Genomic DNA, 26,959 nt, shown 5'->3' with positions numbered 1-26,959 from the left:
TGATCTGGGAGGCTGCCATGATTTACCTGGCAGCCTCCCCATGCGCTGGAATGCTCTCCCTATTGTGGAGGGGAGGGGGGATACATTGGGTTCCTCTCCTGACATGTTCTCCTGCCATAATGCCAGAACTCCCACCTCGTCTGTCGTGGGTGGGGAAAATTCCAACCGACCCGTCACCTACAGGTTGAGAGTACCAAACAGAGAACTAGTTGACTAGAATAAATCTATGTCTGGACATATGCTAAACTTTTAAAACTGACCGCTATTATGTACAACTGGCTGCAATATGTTGCTTGAATTGATTATTTAGGCGAGAGAAGTTTCAAATGTCATCATAATGAAGCTTGGTTCTTATTCAGAAGGTCAAACATATGTCAGATTTCTCATCTGTTTGCTGTCTAGATATGTTCCCAGCAGTTCTGACTCAATTTTCAGTGAATCTTGTTGCCCCCTTTGACAAAGCAGCAGTAGGCATATTGACGTAGCTGCAAAGAAAGTAATAATTAAGCTGGCGTTCTACTGAACATCCTGCAGAACCAGTTTGGTTGGTTTCATTACAGACAGCTGACTTGAAATGACACCACCTTGAAAGTGCCTCAAGTAAGAATTTTTTGAGTACAGGCATTCTACAAGGAAAGAATTCCAGTGGGAGCTGGGTGTTCTGGTTGCTGTGTCAGTTACAATCTCACAGCATTGCTACTGGCATAGACTACACCTCTTAAATTCTCCGACTGTTTCTCTTTTTATCTTTTTTTTTAGAGTTCTGGAAAAGTGTGTATCAGGTGAATTCCTTTTCCTTTGTTTGCTTCATGCTAAATAGTTGGAAGGGGGTGGATTCTGGGAGGTAACATTATGCTTAAAAAAAAGTAGATGACGATGTTTGCATGAAGAGGTGGTGGGAGGAGTAAAATGTACGAAGGCTTGGAACTCGCTCAGAGAAAGCTGAAACCAGAGTAAAGATGCAGAACAAGGAAGGTTCCTATAGTTATAAGCACAGGCAACGAGTGATTCCTAGGAGCCTTGTGAAGAGGAAGCTTGCACATAAAAATATGTTACACTTCACTCTTTGTAACTGGTGAGTTGATTTGCGGGTACAAATACAGTTTATTAACGGCTGTGGTGCCTCAGGTTTTTTGTGTAGTCAATGGTGTGTTTTCAATTTTAGTGTCAACAGTTTGTATCAGGAAGTGATAGGGAGCTGCTACATCCAGGGACTAAGGACATTTTTAAAAGGCTGCCTGTGGATTAGCTACACGTACATTAACTTGCCAGGTTGGAAGTTCTCTTCCCTTCAAAACAAAATTCATTTTGGAACTTTTAAGGTTTCACAATGCATCTTTTTTTTAATGATCCACAGAGGATTTTGTAAGGTAAGTCCCTTCATAAAGCAACTGAATGGCCAGCAAGTGGAATACACATTGCTGATTGAAATGGTAACTATACCACTGCAAGAATGAGTTGGCAAAGTGTGTCGACAATGAAGCACATTAAAAGGGAAGATGTTAACAACTGGGAAGAGGAAATAATTGTACATGCTCTATCTTTACAGTAGCACAGACAGTTCACTGAATGGAGAGTTAAATAATGATGGTCAGTTCTGTTTTAGGACTTCTAATCTCCATATATTTAAAATGCTGTACCCTTTTTCACTCCAAACATTTACATGTCCTTTATTTGCTGGTGTTACTAATGCCTGTTCTTCTGCTTGTGTTTAGATATTTCAGTGGAAACAGCTTGAAAATTTATACTTCCGTGAAAAGAAGTTTGCAGTTGAAGTTCATGATCCACGCAGGTAAGATATTTTCTTTGATATCATAACTTTGAAATTTGCCTTTAGTTATTGAACCTGTTGCAACATGTTTTAACAAAAGTAGGTTTTGTTAAAAGTGTGTTCGCAGAATGTAACATGCTATGTTCAAGCAATTAAATATTTTTTGAAAAATTAGCCGTTTTAAAATTGAGGATGATATTGAGAGGAATGGATTATCTAAAATTTGAATTCACATCATCGGCTAACATAGAAATTAGGAGCAGAAGTAGGCAATTCAGACACTCGAGCCTGCTCTGCCATTCAATCAGATCATGGCTGATGTCTTCCTGGTCTCAAATCCACCTCCCTAGCTGTTCTCTCTATCCCTTTAATCTATTTTTTAAATCAGAAATATATCTATCTTCTTCTTGAAACTCTTTAATGAATCAGACTCCACCGCACTATGGGGCAGTGAGTTCACACATCACCATCCTCTGCGTGAAGTAGTTCCTCCTCATCTCTGTTCTAAATGTATTGCCTCTTAACCTATATCTGTGACCTCTCGTTCCAGATTGCCCACAAAGGGGAACATTTGGTCTATGTTTACTTTATCAATCCCTTTTAGTAAGTCATATACCTTGATCAGATCCCCTCTTATGCTTCTAAACTCGAGCAAGTATAAACCCAAAGTGTTTAATCTCTCTACGTCTGTCATCCCTTTCTTCCCCGGAATCAATCTGGTGAACCTCCTCTGAACTGCCTCCAATGCCACCACATCCCTCCTCAAATAAGGAGACCAAAACTGGACACACTACACCAGATATGGTCTCACCAGTACCCTATACAATTGCAACAATACTTCTCTACTTTTGTACTCTGAATAGCTTGAGAGCTATCAACCTACATCAATATTGTTCTATTTTCTTGCTGTATTTTTTAGCCAGTTTATTGCTTTGTTTTACACTTATAGTTCCAGCCAACTACCTCCTCGCTGAAACACATTGGCTCCTCATTCTTACCTTTGAATCCTTCCAGGGCTGTGCCCTGCCCTTTTTCTTTAATTGCCTCCAGCTATATGTCTGTGCTCCACCCAAGGAATTCTGTTCCACTGATTCTGCTCTTTGTGTGTGTTTCCCTCTTCCTTATCCCCACCATTGAGGGAGGGAGGCACTGTATCTCCGAGGCCATGGGAGTCCCAACAAGCGATCATGAGAGATCCTGCACAATTATTTTGAAGAGAAGGGTAGTTCTCCCTTGTGCTGTGGTGGAAATTTGTTGCTCTGCCATCAACACTGAAACAGAACTGGCCGTTATTACATTGCTGTTTTGGGGAACGTTGCTGAGCCAAATTGGCTGTGACTTTTCCTATATTATGACATAACAGTGACTCCATTAAAAAAAAAAGATACCTAATTAGCTGTAAAGTCTTTAGGACGTCCTGAGGTTGTCAAAAGTGTGATATAATTCAACCTTCAGTCATTTTGAACACACTCCTCCTGGAAAAGCCTTCTGAAAATATAATCTCCACACCAAGCTTTCGGAATGTTCTTTATATTACAGACACTGGACCCCTCCAATCATTCTCCAACCATTCTCTAAATTCTCCACGCCTTGGACCTGCCACTTGAGTGCCCATCCCTCCTCCGCATCCATCCACTGCACCAACTGGCAGCTCTATCTATGCCCCATTCTTTAGGTTTAGCTCAATATACCTCTCTCTTTCTCCTAGAAATCCACCTCTATCATCAACATAGAGTGGTTTGGTAGTCAATTTTTTTCTTTTGTGTCTGTAAAGAATCTTCAGATAGTTTCTCCTCCATTAAAAGCACTTTATAAATGTTAGTTGTTGCCTCCGAAAGCAGAAAGAAAACAAGCTCTCTAATTGTTACACACCGTTGGAATTTTTTTTTAAATGAGCCTGAATTAATTCACCTCTTAATTCAACATGTGATGTGCACCTGAAAATAATGTGGAGGACACTACCTATCCTTATATACTGAGAAATTCTCAGCAAATTTAGAAACACATTTCCAATGGATTGGACGAATTTTCAGAGCAAATTATTATTTTTTTTTTTAGAAGCATGTTTTGGTTTTAGAAATGGTTGCTGGTTCTAGTATGGAACTACTTGTGTGAATTTTGATCATTGCTTTCATCTATATTTTAATGGTATACTAACTTTGCGTTTTAAGTTTTATTTTTATGCCGCCTAAGCAGCTGCAGTCTGTTTTCTACATTCCATTTGTGTTGCCAGATTTATTTCTGGGGAAAGCAGCATAACAAATTCTGCTATTTACTGGCATCTGGCCAGTTCAAGCCTAACTCCCGAAGAAACTAATAAATTTGAAGACAATGTGATTTATTCAGCCATTATTGGTGGGAATGGGGGGATGGGGGTGGAGAAGAGAGGAAGTAGAAGCAAATAAGGTAAGTTTTTTAAATTTGCATTCTGTGCCCATGTTTTTGTATACATCATGACCTGTAGGTATTATGAACATTTTGCAAAGGTTACATTGGTCATATGTTAAGATGGTCGATAATTCAGTTTCTGTCTTCATGCTGGCTGGCACAAGTTTATCTGGAATGCTGCTTGTTCCAATGCAGTGAGTGAAAGGACAGGAGACCCACTGATAGCCTTCCAATTCAAAGTGGCACTAGCGTTTAAGCTACATCCAATTGTCCACTATTAGTCCCAACTACAGAATGGTGTTGAGAAAACCCAGTGGAATTCATATTTTTCTTTCCTGTATGTTTCCTGTGCACTTGAAAATGACCAGTTAATGTTCATGTGCTCTCAAGTGTTTAATTCATATATTGTAGCATTATGAGCTAAATATAATTTGAATCAGTTTTGCGGTATGTATGTATATTGTAGAATGTAGGCACTTGGGGTTTCCTGCTCTTTTTGTTTGTATTTTTAAAACTGCTGTTTGGATATAGGTTAAAACATGCACAAGAGAAGCACAGCTGCTCCATTTTCCTGAAACCCAGGTCTAAAATTTCATCCGGCTTGAACATTGGCCCAGCAATAGCCCTTCACCTGACCCGTAGTAACACAGTTGTGTCATTTTGTCCTTGAAATAACATTGAAAGCAGCTAGGGAGAGAAGCCAATGGCCCAGGCCACATGGTGCTTCCATTTGAAGGAGGAGTTGTTCAAAGCACAAGAGAAATCTAATTGGTTTAAGAAAATAAAAGATGCACTTGAGTCACTTTCAACTGCCATTCTCTAATTCGTCACCACTGCTTGTCCAATTACCTAATGACATTAAGACTTGCATTTATATAGGGCCTTTCTCAATCTTGGCATATTCCCAGGTACTTTCATGTCAGTGAAGTACTTTTTGAAGTGTAGTCACTGTTGTAATGGAGGAAATGCAGCAGCCAATTTGCATGGAATCTTTTGCATCCACCTTAGACAGTGTAGCATAATCTCCAAAAGATTCCAGCAGTGCAGCACTCGCTCAATACTTCACTGAATCATCCATCTAGTGCTTCAGTCTCTGCAGTGTGTCTTGAACCTACAATATGTAATTTGGGCTGTTGAGTGCTACCAACAGAATAAATGACACGAGAATAAATTTCTTCCAACTTGCTATTGAGAAGACCAAAGTCATCAGTCCCTAGCCACTAACTCCAGCCATCTCCATGGCAACTGTCTGAGGCTGAACCAGACTGTCGTATGCTTGGTGTCATGATTGACCCCGCAATGAACTTCCAGCCTCACATCTACACCGTAGCCTAAGATTTCCTTTTTAAAACTTCTTTATCATCATCTCCTGCCTCAGCCGTTCTGTTGCTGAAACCCAAATGTATTTGTTACCTTCACCTGCTATTCCAATGCTGACCAATCTCCCATCTTCCACCCTCCATCAACTTAAGATCATCTGAAACTCTTGTCCACATCCTAAATCACATGAAGTCCTTTTCACCCATCTTGCCTGTGGTCACTGGCCTCCATTAGCTCCATAATGCCATAAGATATAGGAGCAGAATTAGGCCATTCGGCCCATCGAGTGTGCCTAGCCATTCGATCATGGCTGATATGTTTCTCATGCCCAGTCCCCTGCCTACTCCCCGTAACCCCTGATCCTCTTATTTGGATTTCCCCCGAGTGCCCCGGTTTCCTCCCACAAGTCCCGAAAGACGCGCTTGTTTGGTGAATTGGACGTTCTGAATTCTCTTCCGTGTACCTGAACAGGTGCCGGAGTGTGGCAACTAGGGGCTTTTCACAGTAACTTCATTGTAGTGTTAATGTAAGACTACTTGTGACACTAAGAAAGATTATTACTATTATTATAATCAAGCTCCAAGTTGAGCCATGGCTTAATTTTAAAATTTTCATCCTTGTTTTCAAATCCTTCTATGCCCATGTGCTCCCCGTCTCTGTAATCTCCTCCAGCTCTGCAACCATCTGAAATATAAGCATACCTCCAATTCTGGCCTCTTGAGCAGCCCCAATTTCAATCATTCTGTCATCAATGGCTGAACCTGCAGCTGCCAAGGTCCGAATCTCTGCAATTTCTTCCTTAAACACCTCTGGTTTCTACCCATTTCCTCTTTGAAATATGATCCTTAAAACCTACCTCTTTGCCTCAGCTTTTGACCTTCTGTCCTTACGTCATCTTATTTGGCCTGCTGTCAAATTTTATTTGGATAAAGCTCTTGTAAAGGGCCTTGGAACATTTTAACCACATTAAAGGTGCTCTGTAAATATTTCTTGTAGTTATATATCTTCATTTTCTGCTGTTAGGTTTGTTATACTAAACGTGAATCTCAAGTGAACTGGTTTACTCTGGGATTCTTGGAATCTCTTGAAAATAATAACAAATCCTACTGGGTGTCTTTTTTTTAATTTAGAGTGCCATTGTCAAGAAGAACTTTTGGGCAGACAGGGCTGGTGGTCAACACATGGTATGCAAGTACCTCCCTGATAAAATCAATTTGGGTGATGGCAATAAGTCAACATCAATTCTACCTGGACAGAAAACAAAGTAAAGTAAGTTTCAGTTCAGAAAACACATTATAACTTGTGGATGAACTTAAGAACTTGAACACCCATTTGGAATGTAATTCATTAACTCTCCAACTCAAATCCGATCCTATTTTGACTTTGGAGAGAACGTAATTTTAATACAGAATTTGTTTTGCTCTCTTAGGCAAAGATTCCATCAGCAAGAAGTCTCAGTGATATTGCAATGGATTTGACCGATACAGGAATGCCTAAAGCTTCTAAACTGGTAAACGTGGATGGGAAAAATCCCATTATAACAGCCAGTAATGGCAGTCTAATTTCCTCAGGTAAACTCTTTGCTCTGCATGTTTTCAATATGCCATAAAGTGTGATTCCATTATAAAAATGGGCAGTTGGGCACTACTGATCTTCTATGCCGTCCTAATGTTAGTTCAATTTTTCAATATTTGATATCTTAGACCAGGATTTTCCAGTTCCGTTGTGGCGGGACCCACAGTGGAAGATTCAGCATTCACTTTTGGCAGGACTGGATGATGCAGGCGAGGCTGGAAACGTCTGCCCTTGGTGTTTAGTGTTAACTTAGTGTTTGATTTCTCTTCAACATAAATCTCTATTAAAGAATATAAATACAAATTAAATATTAATATCAATGCATAATTATTTATTATTTTCAATTTTTGAAATGACAATTACTTCCGACCAAACTGCACACTATCACATGATGAATCAACTTTTTTTTAAAATCTCTAAATCGGCAATAAAAATATTTAGCACTTCAAGGAAAATCTGTTTAACCAAGCTATATTAGAATTATGAACAGAATCAACTTATTTTGCCATTATCTCATTAAGTGAACACATTGTGGAAATCTTATTAGCTTCACAGTAATTGATTGTTCTCTTTAGCAGGGTTCTGGTTCGGGTACAATGCGCTCTTTGTTTTGCTATTACTGATTATGCGCACTTTGGACTTTGCAACTTAGACTGTATTTGTGCAATTCAGACAGTATTTATCTTCAAATGAATTGTATTTGGATGCATTCTTAACAGAGTGCCAAATGATTTGGCATATCTACTCCGTCGTCCTCTCCCTTGCCTCATCTAATAGGGCAGAGGTTGAAAAAAAATTAATGATGCTTGAACTGTAATTCCAAACATAAAAGGGACAAAGTATGCTGCTGTCCGTTCAGAGGATTCATTGCTCAGTGCATCCCTGTCAACCTAGTTTTTCTCATCGAACCATGCCAGAAGCAGTAAATCAAAAACTTGATTTGTCAAAATACACACTTTCCAACTAGTACCTGTAAATCCTTTACAGGATTGGAAAGTCAAGTGAACAACAATGACAATCTCTGAATCAAAAGTATTAAGTTTTACGTTATATCATATTTAAGTTTAAATTGAATATTCTATTTTCACTCCCCAAATACTACCAGGTATATATATATCTGATGTATTATGTTTGTAGCCAAGCATGAATCTTGTATGGAACAACGTGAGACTCAGCAGGCTTTTGAAGGAGACACTGCCATTAAAGCAGACTTGTGCAGTGCCCAGTGACTATGTTGAGATCAAGTAAAACCAGCATTACTTGGAGCTCTATTCTCACTCTTACAGATGCTCAGCCATCTGTGCAAATCAATATGTGGAGACAACTTCAGATTATAATGCACTGTATTGATTTCAATTTCCAGTTAATGGATCTTTTTAGATATAAGGAACTGAAAATATGTAGATCAAAATGGATTCCGTGTTTACATTTTATATACACAACTAAATTCAATATTAAAGTAGTGTACAGGCAAATATATTTTGCATTGTGTTCATAGCTTACAATCTTTCTCACATTCAATTTTATTTTGTGATAACAATTTCAAAGCTGGGGCAGCACAGTGGTGCAGAGGTTCGCACTGCTGCCTCATGGCTCCAGGAACTGGGTTCGATTCCAGCCCCCGGTCACTGTACGTGTGGAGTTTCCACATTCTCCCATGTCTGCGTGGGTCTCACCCCCATGACACAAAGATGTGCAGGGGTGGATTGGCCACGTTAATTGCTCCTTTATTGGAAAAAAATAATTGGGCACTTTAAATTTATTTTTTAATAAGTCAAAAACTTTCTGAAGAATAATAGCAAATGAAAAATATTTTTCTGTTCTGGATTGGCTATGTTTACGAAAAAGGGGTTTCCCTTGATTTTAAAATTAAGTGAAAGCGCTAAAATTGGTTGTAAGGTTTTTAATCTGCAAACTAATTTCTACAACTAGTGCATGTGCCAAAAGCTTCATGAAAGACTGCCAAACAGCACATGGACGTGGTATGCTTACAAGCTGGTAGAGAGAACATTCATCTCATCAGATTCTGCATTCAACTTCTGCTGACCGCAGAGACCTTTACAGATCCTGCAGAGAGTGCATCTGTTGCTGAAGCAATTCTGTATTTTGCAATTTTGAACTACATTACTGCATATAACTTTCATGTGCTTCTTATTACTTAGATGTCAGAAGTAATTATAGTGTGCATCCATTTAGGTTCTCAGGACTCAGAAGTCAGTGATGAGCAAAAGAAAGAAAAGCTAATTGAATTGAAGCTGCGTCAAAGTGCATTGCAAGATACTCTCAATGAAAAAATGGAAGAGTTAAAGAAAATTTGTTTACGAGAAGCAGTAAGTATAACCTTGAAATCACCGGGTTTATGGTTCCATTACTGTACTTCTTTAAATAGTTATTTTCAAAGCCAATATTCAATCTTATCTCTTTTTTGACTAATTTGTATAGGTGGTAGGCATTACTCCATCCCAAGATAGAAGGTTGTAAATTGAGAGCACAAATTCTTGACTGACAATCCAGTGCAGTACTGAGGGGTGCTGCATTGTTGACTGCTGTCTCTTTCAGAAGAGATGTTAAACCGAGATTCTCAGCAGCATATAAAAGATTTTGTGCCATTATTTTTAAGGTGACTAAAGGGATGTTCACTCGAGTGTGTGGCCAATATTTATCACTTGACCAAGACCTAAAACCAGCTGATCTGTGTATTATCACATTGCTTGTTAGGTGCAAATGGCTGCTGCAACTCTTACATTATAGCAGTAACTAGATTCCTTCTCATTTTTCATGCATTCCCATTATAGGAGTTAACAGGCAAGCTACCAAAAGAGTATCCACAGACATCAGGAGAAGTGCTTCCACATGTTAGACGTCGTGTGGGTACATCTTTCAAATTGGATGACACCCTCCTTCAAACTGAAGAGGCAAGTATTGTATGTGTAATAGGTCTGATGACGCATGGCCAAACAACTTGTGCAATAGAAAAATTGCCATTTCTAATATCTATTCTTTCTATCAAACTGTTTATGGAACAGTTTTCTTTTCTCTCTCCTTGTTCTATAGATGATGAGTTGTGCTTTAATATTGTTCCAAAGGCTTTGTGATCCTCGAGCACTGGCATTTATTTATAGAATCATAGAATTTACAGTGCAGAAGGAGGCCATTCGGCCCATCGAGTCCGCACCGGCACGTAGGAAGAGCACCCACCCAAGCCCACACTGCCACCGTATCTCCGTAACCCCACCCAACTTTTTTTGGACATTAAGGAAAATTTAGCATGGCCAATCCACCTAACCTGCACATCTTTGGACTGTGGGCGGAAACCGGAGCACCCAGAGGAAACCCACGCAGACATGGGGAGAACGTGCAGACTCCACACAGGCCGGGAATCGAACCTGGGACCCTGGAGCTGTGAAGCAACTGTGCTAACCACTGCACTACTGTGCTGCCCTCATTTATGAAGTTGCACAGGCCGTATGCCCCAAAGCTGCACCGCCACCACCCCAAAGCCACTTCCCAGAAATGGTCAGTGGATAAATCATAAGAGATGGGAGTTTATTTTTCTCTCCCATCCCAAGTGCAGGGTAAAATTAAGCATTTTTATTTCATGTGATTCCAGCTGGACTAACTTCACAGACTAGGGACCCTATGTTTATCCTTCCTGGTCCCTAGAATCCATAGAATCGGGACTTCCGATGGCGGCCATGGTGTGAGTGGTCGCACATTTATCAGCTCCCACTTGTGGCGTTGGTTTTAGGCCCTTTCCCCGATTAACGGGCGGTTTTAATGGGAAACGGTGCAGGAATGGCGGAGGAAGTGGATCAGAAATGGTTTAAGGCGAAAGGAGCTGTCAGAGCGAGAAACTTTGCCTGCGGGAAGGTGGTGGAGGGTAAGGGATCAGCACTACCGTCTCAGTGGTCTATGGATCAGCTGGTGGACTTCTATCAAGAAGCTCAACCAATCGAGAAATGAGTCTCTGGAGGACCTGGTGATGATGGTGGATCCGCTTAAGTCGGGGATCGACCGTGTGGAACTGAGGTTGGGGTCTTAAAGCCAAGTGATCCAGATGGTGGGGGAGCATGAGAAGCAGCAAGATACCGAGCAGCGGCTTCAGGCGAAGGTGGAGGATTTGGAGAACTGCTCCCGAAGTCAGGACCTGAGGATTATGGGGTTGCCAGGGGGATTGCGGGAGCGGACGCTAGCTCGTAAGTAGCCAAGATGTTGGAGAAGTTATTGGGAGAGGGGGTCTTTGAACTGTCCATGGAGGTGGACGGGATGCACGGGGCACTGATAAGAAAGCCCCAGGGTTACGAGCCACTGAGGGCGATGGCGGTGCAGTTGCAATGGTTTCTTAGTGAGGAATGGATCCTGAGGTGGGCCAGGCAGATGAGGCTGTGTACCTTGGAGGGCAGCAAACTTTGAGTATACCAGGACCTGAGTGCGGAGCTGGCCAAGAGGAGAGCGGGCTTTAACAGAGTGAAGGCTGCCCTCTTTAAGACGGGGGTAAAGTTTGAAATGCTGTACCCAGCCAGTTTCTGGGTGACCTACAATGGTCGGAAATACTGTTTTGGGATGCCGGAGGAAGTGATGTGAGAGACAGTGGACTGTCGGGAGAAGGAGGACATTGAACTTTGGAGGAGGTGTTTGGGGAAGTTGACTCTCCATGTCCCCCTGTCCAGGGAGGTTGGATTTTTTTTGAGGAGGGTTCCCCCTTCGTTTCTTTTTTTTCATGGGAGAGTTTGTTTTCTCCCCCTGGGGGTGTTGTTGGGGGGTTTCTTGGAGGATGGGGGGAGGGTTGGATGTGAGTGCATTGGGCTCTGCTCTGTATTTTCTTCTTTCTGTGTGCCAATGTCCTTTGTTCTTCTCTGGGGGTTGTTTTTTTTCTTTCGGTCTTTGAATGTTGATGGTGTTTGCACCAAGATAGTGTTTAAAAGGGGGAGGCGTGAATCAGTGAGGGGTAAGATGCTGGGCGCCATTGGGGGGGGGGGGGGGGGGCTGCCAGGCTAGCTGGGCAGGCTAATTCACAGAAGCGCAGGAGAAGATCAGACAGGGTTTGTTAAGGGGAGGCATCTTTCGGCTAACATCAGGCGGTTGTTAAATGTTAAAATGATGCCCCCGGAGGGACAGATTGTGGAGGTGGTGGTCGCCATGGATGCGGAAAAGGCCTTCGACCGGCTGGAGTGGGACTATTTGTGGGAGATGCTGGGGTGGTTTGGGTTTAGGCAGGGATTTGTGGATTGGGTCTGGCTGTTGGATGGGGTACCGACAGCGAGTGTGCGAACGAAGCGAGTGAGTTCGGAGTATTTTAGGTCGCACCAGGGGACAAGGGAGGGTTGCCCATGCTCCCCTTTGCTCTTTGCCGTGGCTATAGAGCCATTATAATGGCGCTAAGAGAGTCAAGGGACTGACAGGGGATAGTGCAGGAGGTGGTGGAGCATGGGGTCTTGTTATACGCGGACGATCTACTGCTCTATATTTCAAACCCGTTGGAAGTTATTGGGGGTGTTATGGGCATATTGGAGGAATTTGGCCTGTTCTCGGGGTACAAATTGAATATGGGTAAGAGAGAGGTTTCTCCGATCCAAGCGAAGGATGAGGAGGAGAGTCTGGGGAAGTTGCCGTTTCGAGTAGCAGGGGCGAGCTTTAGGTATTCAGGGGGTGGGGGGGGGAGCAGCTGCACAAGCTGAATCTGGCTCGTTTGGTGGAACAGATGACAGGGAACTTTAGGAGGTGGGATGTGCTCCTTCTGTCGCTGGCGGGACAAGTGCAATTGGTGACGATGGCAGTTCTCCCGAGGTTCTTGTTTGTGTTCCAGAAAGATCTTCATTCCAAAGGCTTTCTTCAGGAGGGTGAATGCACCGATTTTGGGGTTTGTTTGGGCGGGTAATGCCCGGCAGGTGAATAAGGCACTGCTGGAGCGGCGTTGAGGTGGGGAGGGGGGAGGGGGGGGGGGGGGGGGGGGGGGCAGTGAATGTAGCCATGGATTAGGAAGTGGGTAGTAGGAGGGGTCGGTATGGGAGCAGCAGGTGGAGGCAGCCTCTTGTAAAGATACGAACTTGTCGCCATGAGGCAGCAGTGCTAACTTCCGTGGGACAGCCCTGTACGAATCAAGTAGTGACTAACTTACTGAAGCATTGGCGATGCTAGCTTTACAAATTGGCATGCCAGCAGAGAGAACTGTCATCGGAAAAGAATGCTTATGTTGCAATTATATTGGCACATTGTGAGAGGTGTGTCTCTATGCATCACAAACCAGTTGTATTCTGTCTTGAAAAAAATATTTCTTGCAAATACTCAGGAATGCATTCACCTGCTGCTCATTTTCTGACTGTTTATTGTTTCCTTTTCTTCTGTTTTGTTTGAAATACAGTAATTTGAAGCAACATTGAATTTTTACAAGTTCCTTTCATGTCACTGGTTCATCACATCACAGCCATTCTGCCTTCCTGTGTGACGCTTAAATATTTAAAATGTCAAATTAGAAGAATATATATTTCAGTCTTCATTTTTATTGACAGAAAAGCTACAAATGAGCCCAATTGGACACATTTGCATGGGCTATATTAAGAGGATAGTAAAATGATAGGTAATAATGTGAATTAATAATAATAATAACAATAATAATCTTTTATTGTCACAAGTAAGCTTACATTAACACTGCAATGAAGTTACTGTGAAAAGCCCCTCGTCGCCCCGAAGGTGAGCGAACTGAGTTAAGCTCAGTGGGCTAGACAGCTGGTTTGTGATGCAGAATAAGGCCAGCAAGCATGGGTTCAATTCCCTTACCAGCTGAGAATTCTGAATTCTCCCTCTGTGTACCTGAACAGGTGCCGGAATATGGCAACATGGGGCTTTTCACAGTAACTTCATTGCAGTGTTAATGTAAGCCTACTTGTGACAACAAAGAATCTTTGAATAGGGTGATCATGGCTCGGCACAACATCGAGGGCCGAAGGGCCTGTTCTGTGCTGTACTGTTCTATGTTCTATGTTATCTTTTAACTGCGTATATTCATAATTTTTCATCTTAACATTTCAGAATCCATACTTACAAGATTTGGAGAATAAGTTTGTCATTCAACAGAAGATTGTGGAAGCTGCAAGAAAACTAGCCAATGACCATGAAATATGCAAGAATGTTAAAAAGAAGAGAAAGCAGGACTACGTTGATGCTCTAAAAAAGCTTCAAGAGATAGAGAATTTAAGTAATGAGTATAGAATAAAATGTGGGAGGAAGCCTACTCAGAGAACATCCCTTGTCGTTTCAGGTAATAAACTGACTACACAACTGATTGCAATTTAAATGATGACATTTAAAATATAAACTAGCTGAAACTTTTTTTTTAAACCTTTCTTGGTGAAATGTTTTCGTTAATATATTATCCGGGATTTAAATGAACATGCCTGCCTCAGTAATCATTTGCTGTTACTGATTTACAACACTTGCTGTGAGAAACATGTAATTTATTTTCCTAGATGAAGTAATTCCCTCTGAGACCAGTTCCTTATCTGACACAAATACAACAGATGATGGTGAGTTGTGAAAACATGCAAATTAAAGTGCAAAGCTATACTGGCATTGGAGGCAGTCCAGAGAAGGTTCACTAGGTGGATCCCGGGTGTGGAGGGCGATCGAGTAGGTTGGGCCTCTACTCCTTGGCGTTTAGAAGAATGGGAGGCAACCTTATTGAGACAGATAGGATTCTCAGGGACTTGATAGGGTAGATGCTGAGAAGTTGTTTTGTCTTGTGGGAGAGTCTAGGACCAGAGGGCATAATCACAGAGGAAGGAACAAAGAAAGAACAAAGAAAATTACAGCACAGGAACAGGCCCTTCGGCCCTCCCAGCCTGTGCCGATCCAGATCCTTTATCTAAACCTGTTGCCTATTTTCCAAGGTCTACTTCTCTCTGTTCCCCACCCGTTCATATATCTGTCCAGATGCATCTTAAATGATGCTATCATACCCGCCTCTACTACCTCCGCTGGCAAAGCATTCCAGGCACCCACCACCCTCTGCGTAAAAAAACTTTCCACGCACATCTCCCTTAAACTTTTCCCCTCTCACCTTGAAATCGTGACCCCTTGTAATTGACACCCCCACTCTTGGAAAAAGCTTGCTGCTATCCACCCTGTCCATACCTCTCATAATTTTGTAGACCTCAATCAGGTCTCCCCTCAACCTCCGTCTTTCCAATGAAAACAATCCTAATCTACTCAACCTTTCTTCATAGCTAGCTCCCTCCATACCAGGCAACATCCTGGTGAACCTCCTCTGCACCCTCTCTAAAGCATCCACATCCTTCTGGTAATGTGGCGACCAGAACTGCACGCAGTATTCCAAATGTGGCCTAACCAAAGTCCTATACAACTGAAACATGACCTGCCGACTCTTGTACTCAATACCCCGTCCAATGAAGGCAAGCATGCTGTATGCCTTCTTGACCACTCTATCAACCTGCATTGCCACCTTCAGGGTACAATGGACCTGAACTCCCAGATCTCTCTGTACATCAATTTTCCCCAGGACCCTTCCATTGACCATATAGTCTGCTCTTGAGTTAGATCTTCCAAAATGTATCACCTCGCATTTGCCTGGATTGAACTCCATCTGCCATTTCTCTGCCCAACTCTCCAATCTATCTATATTTTGCTGTATTCTCTGACAGTCCGCCTCGCTATCTGCAACTCCACCAATCTTAGTATCATCTGCAAACTTGCTCATCAGACCACTTATACCTTCGTCCAGATCATTTATGTATATCACAAACAACAGTGGTCCGAGCACAGATCCCTGTGGAACACCACTAGTCACCTTTCTCCATTTTGAGACACTCCCTTCCACCACTACTCTGTCTCCTGTTGCCCAGCCAGTTCTTTATCCATCTAGCTAGTAAACCCTGAACCCCATACAACTTCACTTTTTCCATCAACATGCCATGGGAAACTTTATCAAATGCTTTACTGAAGTCCATGTATATGACATCTACAGCCCTTCCCTCATCAATTAACTTTGTCACTTCCTCAAAGAATTCTATTAGGTTTGTAAGACATGACCTTCCCTGCACAAAACCGTGCTGCCTGTCACTGATAAGTCTATTTTCTTCCAAATGTGAATAGATCCTATCCCTCAGTATCTTCTCCAACAGTTTGCCAACCACTGACGTCAAACTCACAGGTCTATAATTCCCTGGATTATCCCTGCTACCCTTCTTAAACAAAGGGACAGCATTAGCAATTCTCCAGTCCTCCGGGACCTCACCCATGCTCAAGGATGCTGCAAAGATATCTGTTAAGGCCCCAGCTATTTCGTCCCTCGCTTCCCTCAGTAACCTGGGATAGATCCCATCTGGTCCTGGGGACTTGTCCACCTTAATGCCTTTTAGAATACCCAAAACCTCCCCCTTCCTTATGCCGACATGACCTAGAGTATTTAAACATCCATCCCTAGCCTCAACATCTATCATGTCCCTCTCCTTGGTGAATACCAATGCATAGTACTCATTAAGAAGCTCACTCATTTCCTCTGACTCCACGCATAAATTCCCTCTTTTGTCTTTGAGTAGGCCAATCCTTTCTCTAGTTACCCTCTTGCTCCTTTTATACGAATAAAAGGCTTTGGGATTTTCCTTAACCCTGTTAGCCAAAGATATTTCATGACCCCTTTTAGCCCTCTTTACTGCACGTTTGAGATTTGTCCTACTTTCCCGATATTCCTCCAAAGCTTCATCAGTTTTGAGTCGCCTCGATCTTATGTATGCTTCCTTTTTCATCTTAGCTAGTCTCACAATTCCACCCGTCATCCATGGTTCCCTAATCTTGCCATTTCTATCTCTCATTTTCACAGGAACATGTCTGTCCTGCACTCTAATCAACCTTTCCTTAAAAGACTTCCACATTTCAAATGTGGATTTACCCTTAAACAGCTGCTCCCAATCCACATTCCCGAGCTCCTGCCGAATTTGTTATAGTTGGCCTTTCCCCAATTTAGCACTCTTCCTTTAGGACCACTCTCGTCTTTGTCCATGAGTATTCTAAAACTTATTGTGATCGCTATTCCCAAAGTAATCGGCGACTGAAACGTCAACCACCTGGTCGGGATCATTCCCCAATACCGGGTCCAGTATGGCCCCTTCCCGAGTTGGACTATTTACATACTGCTCTAAAAAACTCTCCTGGATGCTCCTGACAGATTCTGCTCCATCTACGCCTCCAACACTACACGAGTCCCATTCAATGTTGGGGAGTTAAAATCTCCCATCAAAACTATTGCTCCTACATTTTTCTATAATCTGTCTACATATTTGTACCTCTATTTCACGCTCACTTTTGGGAGGCCTATAGTAAAGCCCCAACAATGTCACTGCACCCTTCCTATTTCTTAGCTCTATCCATATTGCCTCAGTGCTCGAATCCTCCATCATGCCCTCCTTAATCACAGCTGTGGTATCATCTCTGACCAGTAATGCAACTCCTCCACCCCTTTTACCTCCCTCTCTATCCCTCCTGAAGCATCTATATCCTGGGATATTCAGTTGCCAGTCTTGCCCATCCCTCAACCAAGTCTCAGTAATACAAATAACAACATATTCCCAGGTACTAATCCAAGCCCTAAATTCATCTGCCTTACCTGCTACACTTCTCGCATTAAAACAAATGCACCTCACACCACCTGTCCCTTTGCGATCATCATCTCCTCCCTGTCTACTCTTCCCCTTAGTCACATTGAGTTTATTATCTAGTACCTTACTGGCTTTAGTTGCTGCCTCTTTACTGACCTCTAACTTCCTAATCTGGTTCCCATCCCCCTGCCACATTAGTTTAAAACCTCCCCAACAGTGTTAGCAAAAGCACCCCCGAGGAATTGGTTCCAGTCCTGCCCTGGTTCCAGTCCTGCCCAGGTGTAGCCCATCCGATTTGTAATGGTCCCACCGCCCCCAGAACCGGTTCCAATGTCCCAAAAATCTGAACCACTCCGTCCTGCACCATCTCTCAAACCACGTATCAATTCTGACTATTCTTAAATTTCTACTCTGACTGTCTTGTGGCACTGGTAGCAATCCTGAGATTACTACCTTTGAGGTCCTGCTTTTTAACTTATCTCCTAACTCCCTAAATTCTGATTGTAGGACCTCATCCCGTTTTGTACCTATATCGTTGGTGCCTATATGCACCACGGCAACTGGCTGTTCACCCTTCCCCTTCAGTATGTCCTGCAGCCGATCTGAGACATCCCTGACCGTGCACCCGGGAGGCAACATACCATTCGGGAGTCTCGTTTTCGACCACAGAAACGCCTGTCTACTCCCCTTACGATTGAATCCCCTATGACTATAACCCTGCCAGTCTTTTTCCCGCCCTTCTGTGCAGCAGAACCAGCCATGGTGCCATGAGCCTGGCTACTACTGCCTTCCCCTGGTGAGTCATCTCCCCCAACAGTATCCAAAACGGTATACCTGTTTTGGAGGGAGATGACCGCAGGGGACACCTGCACTGCCTTCCTGCTCTTTCTCTGCCTTTTGGTCACCCATTCCCTGTCTCCCTCACCAATCCTAATCTGCGGTGTGACCAACTCACTGAACGTGCTATCCACGACCTCCTCAGCATCGCGGATGCTCCAAAGTGAGTCCATCCGCAGCTCCAGAGCCGTCATGCAGTCTAACAGGAGCTGCAGCTGGACACACTTCCTGCACATGAAGGAGTCAGGGGCATTGGCCGCGTCCCTGAACTCCCACATTGAGCACGAGAAGCATAACACGGGTCTGGGATCTCCTGCCATTTTCACACTTTACCTTAAGTGATTACGAATAAAGTATCAAAAAATAAATAAATGAAAGGAATAAGGATTTTACTTACAATCACAATATTTACCAACGCACAGAGTTAAGTTTCTCCCAGCTACTGCTAATTGGAGCACTTTCCTTACCAGCCAATCAGGTCACTGCTTTGCTGTGATGTCACCCTTCAAGGTAAGTTTTTAAAGAGAAACTTACCTTCCCGACAACCACGGTTGTTTTTTTTGGTTAGAGGAGGGGGTAGGGGGGAAACACTGAGGAAGTGTTTTGGGTTTAACTGTCACTTGACAACAGCCCCTCCACAAACCACCTTCAAATTACGCTGACCGCACTGCACGTATGCAAATCTCCCCGGAACAGCCAATCAGTAGCTCCGCTCTGCTGCCCTCTGCTGAATGCTTGCCTTCACTTGAACACCTCGGGTCTCTTGCACAGGTACACCTTCAAATTACGCTGACCGCACTGCACGTATGCAAATCTCCCCGGAACAGCCAATCAGTAGCTCCGCTCTGCTGCCCTCTGCTGGATTTGCTGCCCTCTGCTGGAGGTCGCCCATGTAAGACAGAAATGAGGAGGAATTATTTATCTCAGAGGGTAATGAATCTGTGTAATTCTTTACCACAGAGGGTTCTAGAGGTTGGGTCATTTAAGTATTTTCAAGACTGAGATATACATATTTTTAACCACTAAAGGAATCCAGGGTTTGTGGGGATAAGACAGGAAATTGGAGATTACCATATCAGATCAGTCATGATCTCATTGAATGGCGGAACAGACTCGATGGGCCGAAAAGCGTACTTCTGTTTCTACGCCTGATGGTCATAATAGGTGTTAAACGTACCGCCATGTTGTGCTTAGCATCCTTTAATACCAGAGGTCTAGTTTAAATTGTTGGAGTATTAATTTTCATTCATCCATAGGATGTAGGTATTGCTGATGAGGCCAGAATTTATTGTTCAAGCCTTTTTTTTCATATAAAATGAGAGTACCCAATTATGTTTTCCTATTAAAGGCAAAAGATATTGTCACCTACCCTGCACATCTTTTTGTGTTGTTGTGGTGTGGCCCACGCAGACACAGGGAGAATGTGCAAACTCCTACTGTTCATCTCTAATTGCCAGAGGGAATGTGGTGGTGAATTGCTCTTCACCATGTGGTGCAAGTACACCTATGATGCTGTTCGGTTGGGAGTTCCAGGATTTTGACATAACAATAATGAAGGAAATGATGATGTATTTCCAAATTAGGATGATGAATGATTTTGAGGGTATCTGTTATTGAGTATTGCTGAATTTGCACTCATCCACGAAAGTGTAAAATATTCTGTCACTATCCTGACTTGTAGATGGTGGAAAGATTTTGGGAAGTCAGAAAGTGAGTCTCTCGCTGCAGAATACACAGCCTTTGACCAGCATTGGTACTTTCTTGTTGCATGAGGAATTTCAAAATGTTATATTCCTTTGGGGACAAAGCAACTTTTCATGATGCTGTGCACCTTTAAAGTGGCATTGAAAAGACTAGTTTTAAGTCAAATCAGCTGGTAACTCTTGGAAATTATCTCATGATCCTTGTTGGATAATTTGTTAATGTGGGATATCTGATGAGATGAGCATTAGACTGAACTATGATTGTGTTCCGTTGGTCAAATAGCTGACAGGCAACACAAAATCAAGGCGCATTCATAATTTCAAGGAGGAGTTACTGTACCCTGGAGTTGTATGGTAGCATGTGTCAGTACCTTGATGGTGGCAAAGTTAGTGGAATGACCAAATGCATGATCTAAAAGCCACAATGTAATAAAATAACACCATATACTGTGGTAGTGGAATATACAAATCAAATGAATAAATATTTTGATCAGTTCATCATTTATACAGTTATCTCATACTTTTTTTTCAGATGATATGCGTATTATGCAGAGGAAAAGATCTTTTTCTAGCCAGCAACCTCTGAGACCACTTCCGCCACAGTCTCTTGAACTTAAACAGAGTCGACAGAGAAGGAGTTCTGCAAGTGAACAGTTTCATGATAAAGGGCATATAGGCCAAACTAGGTAAATCCAGTTCTCTGAGTATTTGTTTGCATCTGTGGCTATCTGTATTCTTGGTGAGAATCTTTTTCTGACCATTGCTGTTACAATATTTGCTGTACTTTTCATAATTCACATTCTAGATCTGCAGCTTTGAGTTGTAGAGACCTCTCCAGATTCAAAACAGCAAACCCGGCCCAAATGAGGCCTCCTCTGTTGGTCAAAAACAAACCGTACCAACCAGTGTTGTAGGCACCCTGTCTAAAAATCCTTTAATCGTTCCTTCGTCCATGATCAATAATAATAGTTCAACGAGCAGGGTGTGTGTAATAGGTGGATCCGTTCTGTTCTGTCCTCTAAAACTATGCGAGCCGTCTCAGCTACTGTCGGAATATTAGGTAGCCCACATTCCAGGCATTGTTGTTTAAAATTTCAAACTCGCTTTTTAAAAATGGTGCTTTCACAGAACAACAGATGCAACTAAAAAGATGAGTAGCAATGGTTGGGAATCATGCCTATGCTGTGAAAATGGCAGCTGATAGGGTGCCCTGGAGGACCCATAATCTGGACCAGGTCCTGATGCAATGTAATAAAAGCAAAATATTGCATATGCTCGAAATCTGAAATAAGAACAGATGTGCTGGAAAAGCTCAGCAGGTCTGACAGCATCTGTGGAGAAAGAATCATGCGTTAATGCTCTGTGTCAAAAAGAGTCGTATCCAACTCCAAACATGAGCTCTGATTCTCTCGCTACAAATGCTGCCAGACTTCCTAACATTTCCAACATCTTCTGTTTTTATTCCAGCTACTGATGCAAACAGGCAAGAAAACCAGACCACCTTCCTGCACTTAAATTGCTAATGCTCAACAATCTATAGCTTTAGAAAGACATGGTCCAGATTGACAAACACCGAAGGTGGTACAATGCTTCTGAATTGTTAAATTTTTGAAAGCCCTCCTCTTGTATTTCGGCAGGCACTTTGCAATCCGATGTTCCAAGCCACAATTGTAGGAGTATGGATGTAGGCTTGAGCTCATCCAAAATTCTGCCACCTGCTTCCTCCAACTCTCACCATCCCATTCATCCATCTGCCCTTTGTTAGCTGGCCTACGTTGGTTTCTGGTTTGACAATGTCTTGATTTAAAATATTTGCTTTCTTGAGTTCAAATACCTCTATGGCCCCACCTCTCCCTAACTCCTCCAGATCTACAGCAATCTAAGAATGTTGCTCTCTTCCAATTCTGGCCTGTGCACAACCCTCATTTAAAATGTTCCACCATTGGCAGTGAGCCTTCAACTGTCTAATCCCTAAGGGATGAGATCCTCCCCTCCTCACAGTGAAAACTGTCCACCTATTTACCACACCCTCCTTCTTTAGGGTACTCCTTAAAGCCTAACTCTTCTTATGGACTTTGTCATATCTTGTTGATAATGCTCCCGGGAAGTACTTTAGATCATTTTACTATGTCAAATGCTATCTCTTAAAATGGCTCTTGAAGTTTATGCACTTGCCTGATGCTGGACATCTGTAAACTAAATCCCATTGTTTATGCCTTGTCAGAACCAGATGATTTGTATTTTGCTCCTGTGATGTAACATATGTTGTCTATTAGCTGTAAGTTTTTGTACTTTTACTAGAAGTAAATTTACAAGACCTTGAAGTCTAAATAAGGCAAGAAGCTGAAAGAAGCAATTGAAAAGCCTTTATGTGTAATCTGGGAATAATTTGTAAACTGGGTTGGATATTCTATTTGTTATGGCACAGTTTGCATAGGTCCAGAACTCTGGACAAGTTTTGTGACAATAACGATATGCATTAACTAGCTCAGTTGAAAACAGATCCAAACCTTATTGAAGAGCAGAATTTTAATTAACAATCTAGGTATATTTCTGATATTGTTGATTTCATATTTCACATAATTAACAAAAAAATTAGAATGTGTGCTTTTCTGACACTGGTCTTGTACATCTATAATCCATAGTATATGAGAGTTGGTAATCAAGCCAACTTCAACAGTCCACATGCTTTTTTGGGGTTAAATTTTGTCACTTGCTGACATTTGAAACGCAGGAGGACGCCATTAAACCATCATACCTGCTGACTATATGTGAGAACAGTTCCAAACTTATCCCATTTGCCCCGCTGTTCTTCCTGTAGCCTTATATCTAACTATGTTTCAAATGTTATTCAATTTTCCCTAAGGTGTAATGACCTCTGCCGCAACCATTCTCTGGGTATGATCTAACGGCCACTTCGCCTGAGCCAGTTAGATGGCAGGAGAGGGCAAAATTGGGAACCGTGCCGGCCGATAATCAGTTTCCGATCTAATGAGCCTGCTCCCATTGGCGGGTTCCGGATCCCGCCCTAGTGTGACGAGAGACCAATAATCACCAATTAAGGCCAATCTCCATTACATTAACGGGAAGGACCCCTATCGAATGGCCACCCATGATCTAACCGGCACCCCAGCGAACGGTCATGCAAGTGTCCTTTAGCACACCTATTTTAGGGAGGGGGGGGTGGGGAGGGGGTGGAAATGCAGTTCCCCCAGGTTTGGGGGAGGGGGGGGAACTATTGGTGGGGTGGTCGCCAGTGGGCTGACGGGCTCAGCACCCACAGGTCCAACAGTCCACCCCCTGGATCGTGTATGCCCATTCCAGGGGCAACGTTAGCTGCTGCCTATCTGTACCACCGAACACGTCCTGGGCTGAGCCCTGCCCATGGTAATATGGTGAAGGCACTTTAACTCCCTCTGACCAAAGCGGCCACTAGCTGTACAGCTGAAGGTTGTGCTAATAGGGAATTGGCAATGTTAGTTATATGAGCATTTCACAGCTTGCAAGTGTATTTGTGTAGGTACATGTATCATGTCGCAGGTGAGTGTTATTGCTTAGCAGCATCCCAATCAGGCCATCAGACCTGGACACTTGCTGAACTCCTGGAGGCACTAACACCACATGGGCAGCAGCTAACCATCAAGAGCTGGACTCCAGCACAGGGAATATCCCTGTGACTAGTGTGTGTGGGTCAAGGAGGGAACCTGATCCATGTAATGTGCCCAGCAGGTACCCTTGCTGTGGCCATGGGTGTTTGTACATGGAGGGGGTCCCCAGCAAAAACCAGATTGTTGGATGACACCCCGACAGAAAGTGGGAAACCTAAGGATGGGATGGAGGGGGGGGTGAGGAGAGGAGAGAGAGAGAGGAGAGGGTCCCAGGGTGAAAGTGGCGGCTGGATGGCGGGGAGGGCAGCGGCAGAAGCATTGACGGAGGTTTGAGGCGGCTGCCCATGTGCAGGAGGCACCCAACACCCTGAGGATCGAGCCGCTCATCAGGCTGGGGAGGGAACCATGGGAGAAGGCGTGTGACTGCTCAAGTTGTACCGGCGTCAATGGTCGTTCGAGGAGATGTTAGGCAGCATGTGTCACAGTAGGACTTGGCATCATGTGGAGGAGGGGGCTAACCGCTCCTGGTGGCTGTGAAGGTCACCGCAGCCCTGAACCTTTGCACTTCAATTTCATTCCTGTGCTCAAGCAGGGACTTGTGCCGCATTTCGCAACCCACAGCCTAGATGGACATCCATGAGGTCACGGATGCCCTGTTTACCAGGGCAGTCGACTAAATAAACTTTGACCTGGACCAAGCCCAACAAATTGCCCGGGCAGCACGAGTCCTTGCCATCACCTGGTACCCCAAGTTCAGAGAGTAATAGATGGCACGCATGTCGCCTTGCGCACACTGGGCGGTCCGGGATCGCATTTCATTAACAGGAAGGGCTTCCACTCCCTGAATGTTCAATTTATGTGCAGCACCCAGCTCAAGATTGTGCACGCTTTCCCGGGAGTGTACATGACTGCTGCATCCTGGGGTAGTTGGAGATCCCTGACATCTTCGAGGGTCACCCCAGAACAGTGGGTTGGCACTTGGGGGTAAGGGTTAACCGCTGAGGACCTGGTTAATTGTGCCAGTGTGAAGGCTGGAGACTAGTGTGGAGACGCGGTATAATGAGGCCATCCATGCTGTGATTGAGCGGTACATTGGACTGCTCAAAATGCGGTTTTGATGCCTCGACCGCTCTTGTGGTGCACTGCAGTACACCTCCCAGAGAGTCGCTTTATGGTGGTCTGCCGTGTCCTCCACAACCTAGCACAACAGTGGAGCGACATGCTGGAGGAGGAGTAACATGCAGCCTCGAGTGAAGAGGGCCAGGCAGACACCGATCCCCACCCACTTCTCATAGGACGTGGCTTTGTCCGACATCTCAACCCCCCATTCTTTCTCTTCCCCTTCCTCCACCCACCAATACCCCCACCCCCGTAAACCGCACTATTCCACCCTCCCAGCTTCTGTGGTACATTACTCCAGGGCAATGGGCCTGTGTTGGCAGGAGGGTGCTGATAACCTGCTGTGTTAAGCTCTGGCGCTCCTCAATCTATGCCATAGTCTGACTCCTGTCTTTCAGCTGACAGTGCATGCAGACCCATCACCTGCACACCCATCACCTGCACGTGCTATGTCCAGGAGGCCCCAGATCTAGCACCACTGTGTCCTTTTGGGGGGGGGGGGGGGGGGGGGGGGGGGGGGCGGGAAGAGAATGGAGGGCACGGTCCAGGGTCTGGAAAAACATGACAACTCCACATGTCTAGGGTGTAATGTGTTTTAATGGTGAACAATCATGACCCTAGCTACTGATGGTGTCGCCGCTTGCCTCCCCCCGTGCCCTCTCAGTAATCATCAATCTGCCGCTACATCTAGGTCTTTATCCAGGATGTTGATCAGAGGTGATGGTGGTACAGTGCTGCCTCAGAGCACCAGAGACCTGGTTTCATTCCAACCAGAGACCCGGTTTCAGTTCCAACCACGGGTGACTGTGTGGAGTTTGTATGTTCTCCCTGTGTCTGCGTGGGTTTCCTCCGGGTGCTCCAGTTTCCTCCCACATTCCAAAGATGTGCAGGATAAGTGGATTGGCCAAGCTAAATTGCCTGTTTGTGTCCACAAAAGGTAAGGTGGGGTTACTGAGATAGGGTTGAGGCATGGGCTTAGGTAGGGTGCTCTTTCAAAGGGTCAGTGCACACTTGATGGACCAGATGGCCTCCTGCACTGTATGGATTCTACGGTTCAAGGTGGAGGGAACCTGCTGCTTACCGCATCCTGTGGCCTTTGATGCCCCTGGCATGTGTCCTGGGCGCTGCCGCCTTTCCGGTGGCACATGTCAGGAGGAGGGGACTTGTGGGAGTTGGTGATTGGCGTTGTCTCCCTGCAGGGAGGCTCCAGGTCAGCCTCCAGCGCTCCCTCCTCTCGGGCGGATCCCATAGGGCCCCTGGGGGACACCTTGGGATGGAGGAGTTGGTGGAAGGAGCTCAGAGGCCCCTTGTCATGCGACTCTGCCAGTCTGGCAGCTCCCCTTTGTCTACACCATCGTGCGACACCCTCAGTGATGCCCTCTGTTAGTGGACCATACTCTGGAGTGCCACTTGTGTATGCGACACGTTCCTCAGAGACTGGAACATGCTCTGGTGTGCCTCGGCAATGTCCGACTGTCTCTGAGACATGTTCCTCAGCTCTGGTGGCCTCGGTAATGCCCACCTGAGACTGGGACAGGCTCCACAGCACCTCGGCAATGTCCACCTGCATCAGGGACATGTCCTCCATCGGCTTGGGCATGGTATCGAGGCCCTCAGCCACGGCTGCCAATGACTGAGTAATGCCTTGGACACTAGTACTCAATGCCGCTGATGTAGAGCTCTAGGCTTTCCACTGCGGTTGCCACCCTAGCAGTGTTGGCCTTGGTGCCACATATTTCTGGCACCATCTCATGTACCTGGAATGTTTGGGACTCCTCCAATTGGCTGTGGACCCGCCGGAGTGTTGCTGACATTCCCGTCTGAATCTCACGGCCTTGCCCTAGCGTCTGCAGCAGCTCTGTGATAACCTTGTCCAGAGGCTAGACCGGGATTCAGCTGGGTCTTGAGGTACAGCGCATAGCAAACCGCTGTCCCCCCTGAATGTTCCTGCCTTTACCTGATGTGCATCAGCAACTGTTTGGTGCTAGCCAGATTGTGCCCCAGATGCGTGTCCACTAATGTCACCCA

The 26,959-nt window shown here is 44.3% G+C and overlaps 1 protein-coding gene across 4 annotated transcripts in view; it reads left to right on the top strand.

Moving 5' to 3' along the window:
- LOC119973101 (FERM domain-containing protein 4B-like) overlaps positions 1-26,959 on the top strand; it is a 416,202-nt gene that overhangs the window by 373,526 nt on the left and 15,717 nt on the right. For all 4 annotated transcript variants that reach the window (XM_038810633.1, XM_038810631.1, XM_038810632.1 and 1 more), the window contains 8 exons: positions 1,716-1,792; positions 6,610-6,748; positions 6,909-7,050; positions 9,251-9,384; positions 9,850-9,969; positions 14,084-14,312; positions 14,521-14,577; positions 20,737-20,890. In XM_038810633.1, coding sequence (XP_038666561.1) covers positions 1,716-1,792; positions 6,610-6,748; positions 6,909-7,050; positions 9,251-9,384; positions 9,850-9,969; positions 14,084-14,312; positions 14,521-14,577; positions 20,737-20,890 — 1,052 coding nt within the window. The remainder of the gene's footprint in view (positions 1-1,715; positions 1,793-6,609; positions 6,749-6,908; positions 7,051-9,250; positions 9,385-9,849; positions 9,970-14,083; positions 14,313-14,520; positions 14,578-20,736; positions 20,891-26,959) is intronic.

This window comes from Scyliorhinus canicula, chromosome 11 (genome assembly GCF_902713615.1).
Source record: "Scyliorhinus canicula chromosome 11, sScyCan1.1, whole genome shotgun sequence".
In the NCBI taxonomy this organism is placed as follows: domain Eukaryota; kingdom Metazoa; phylum Chordata; class Chondrichthyes; order Carcharhiniformes; family Scyliorhinidae; genus Scyliorhinus; species Scyliorhinus canicula.
This window is presented reverse-complemented; position numbering and strand designations above follow the sequence as displayed.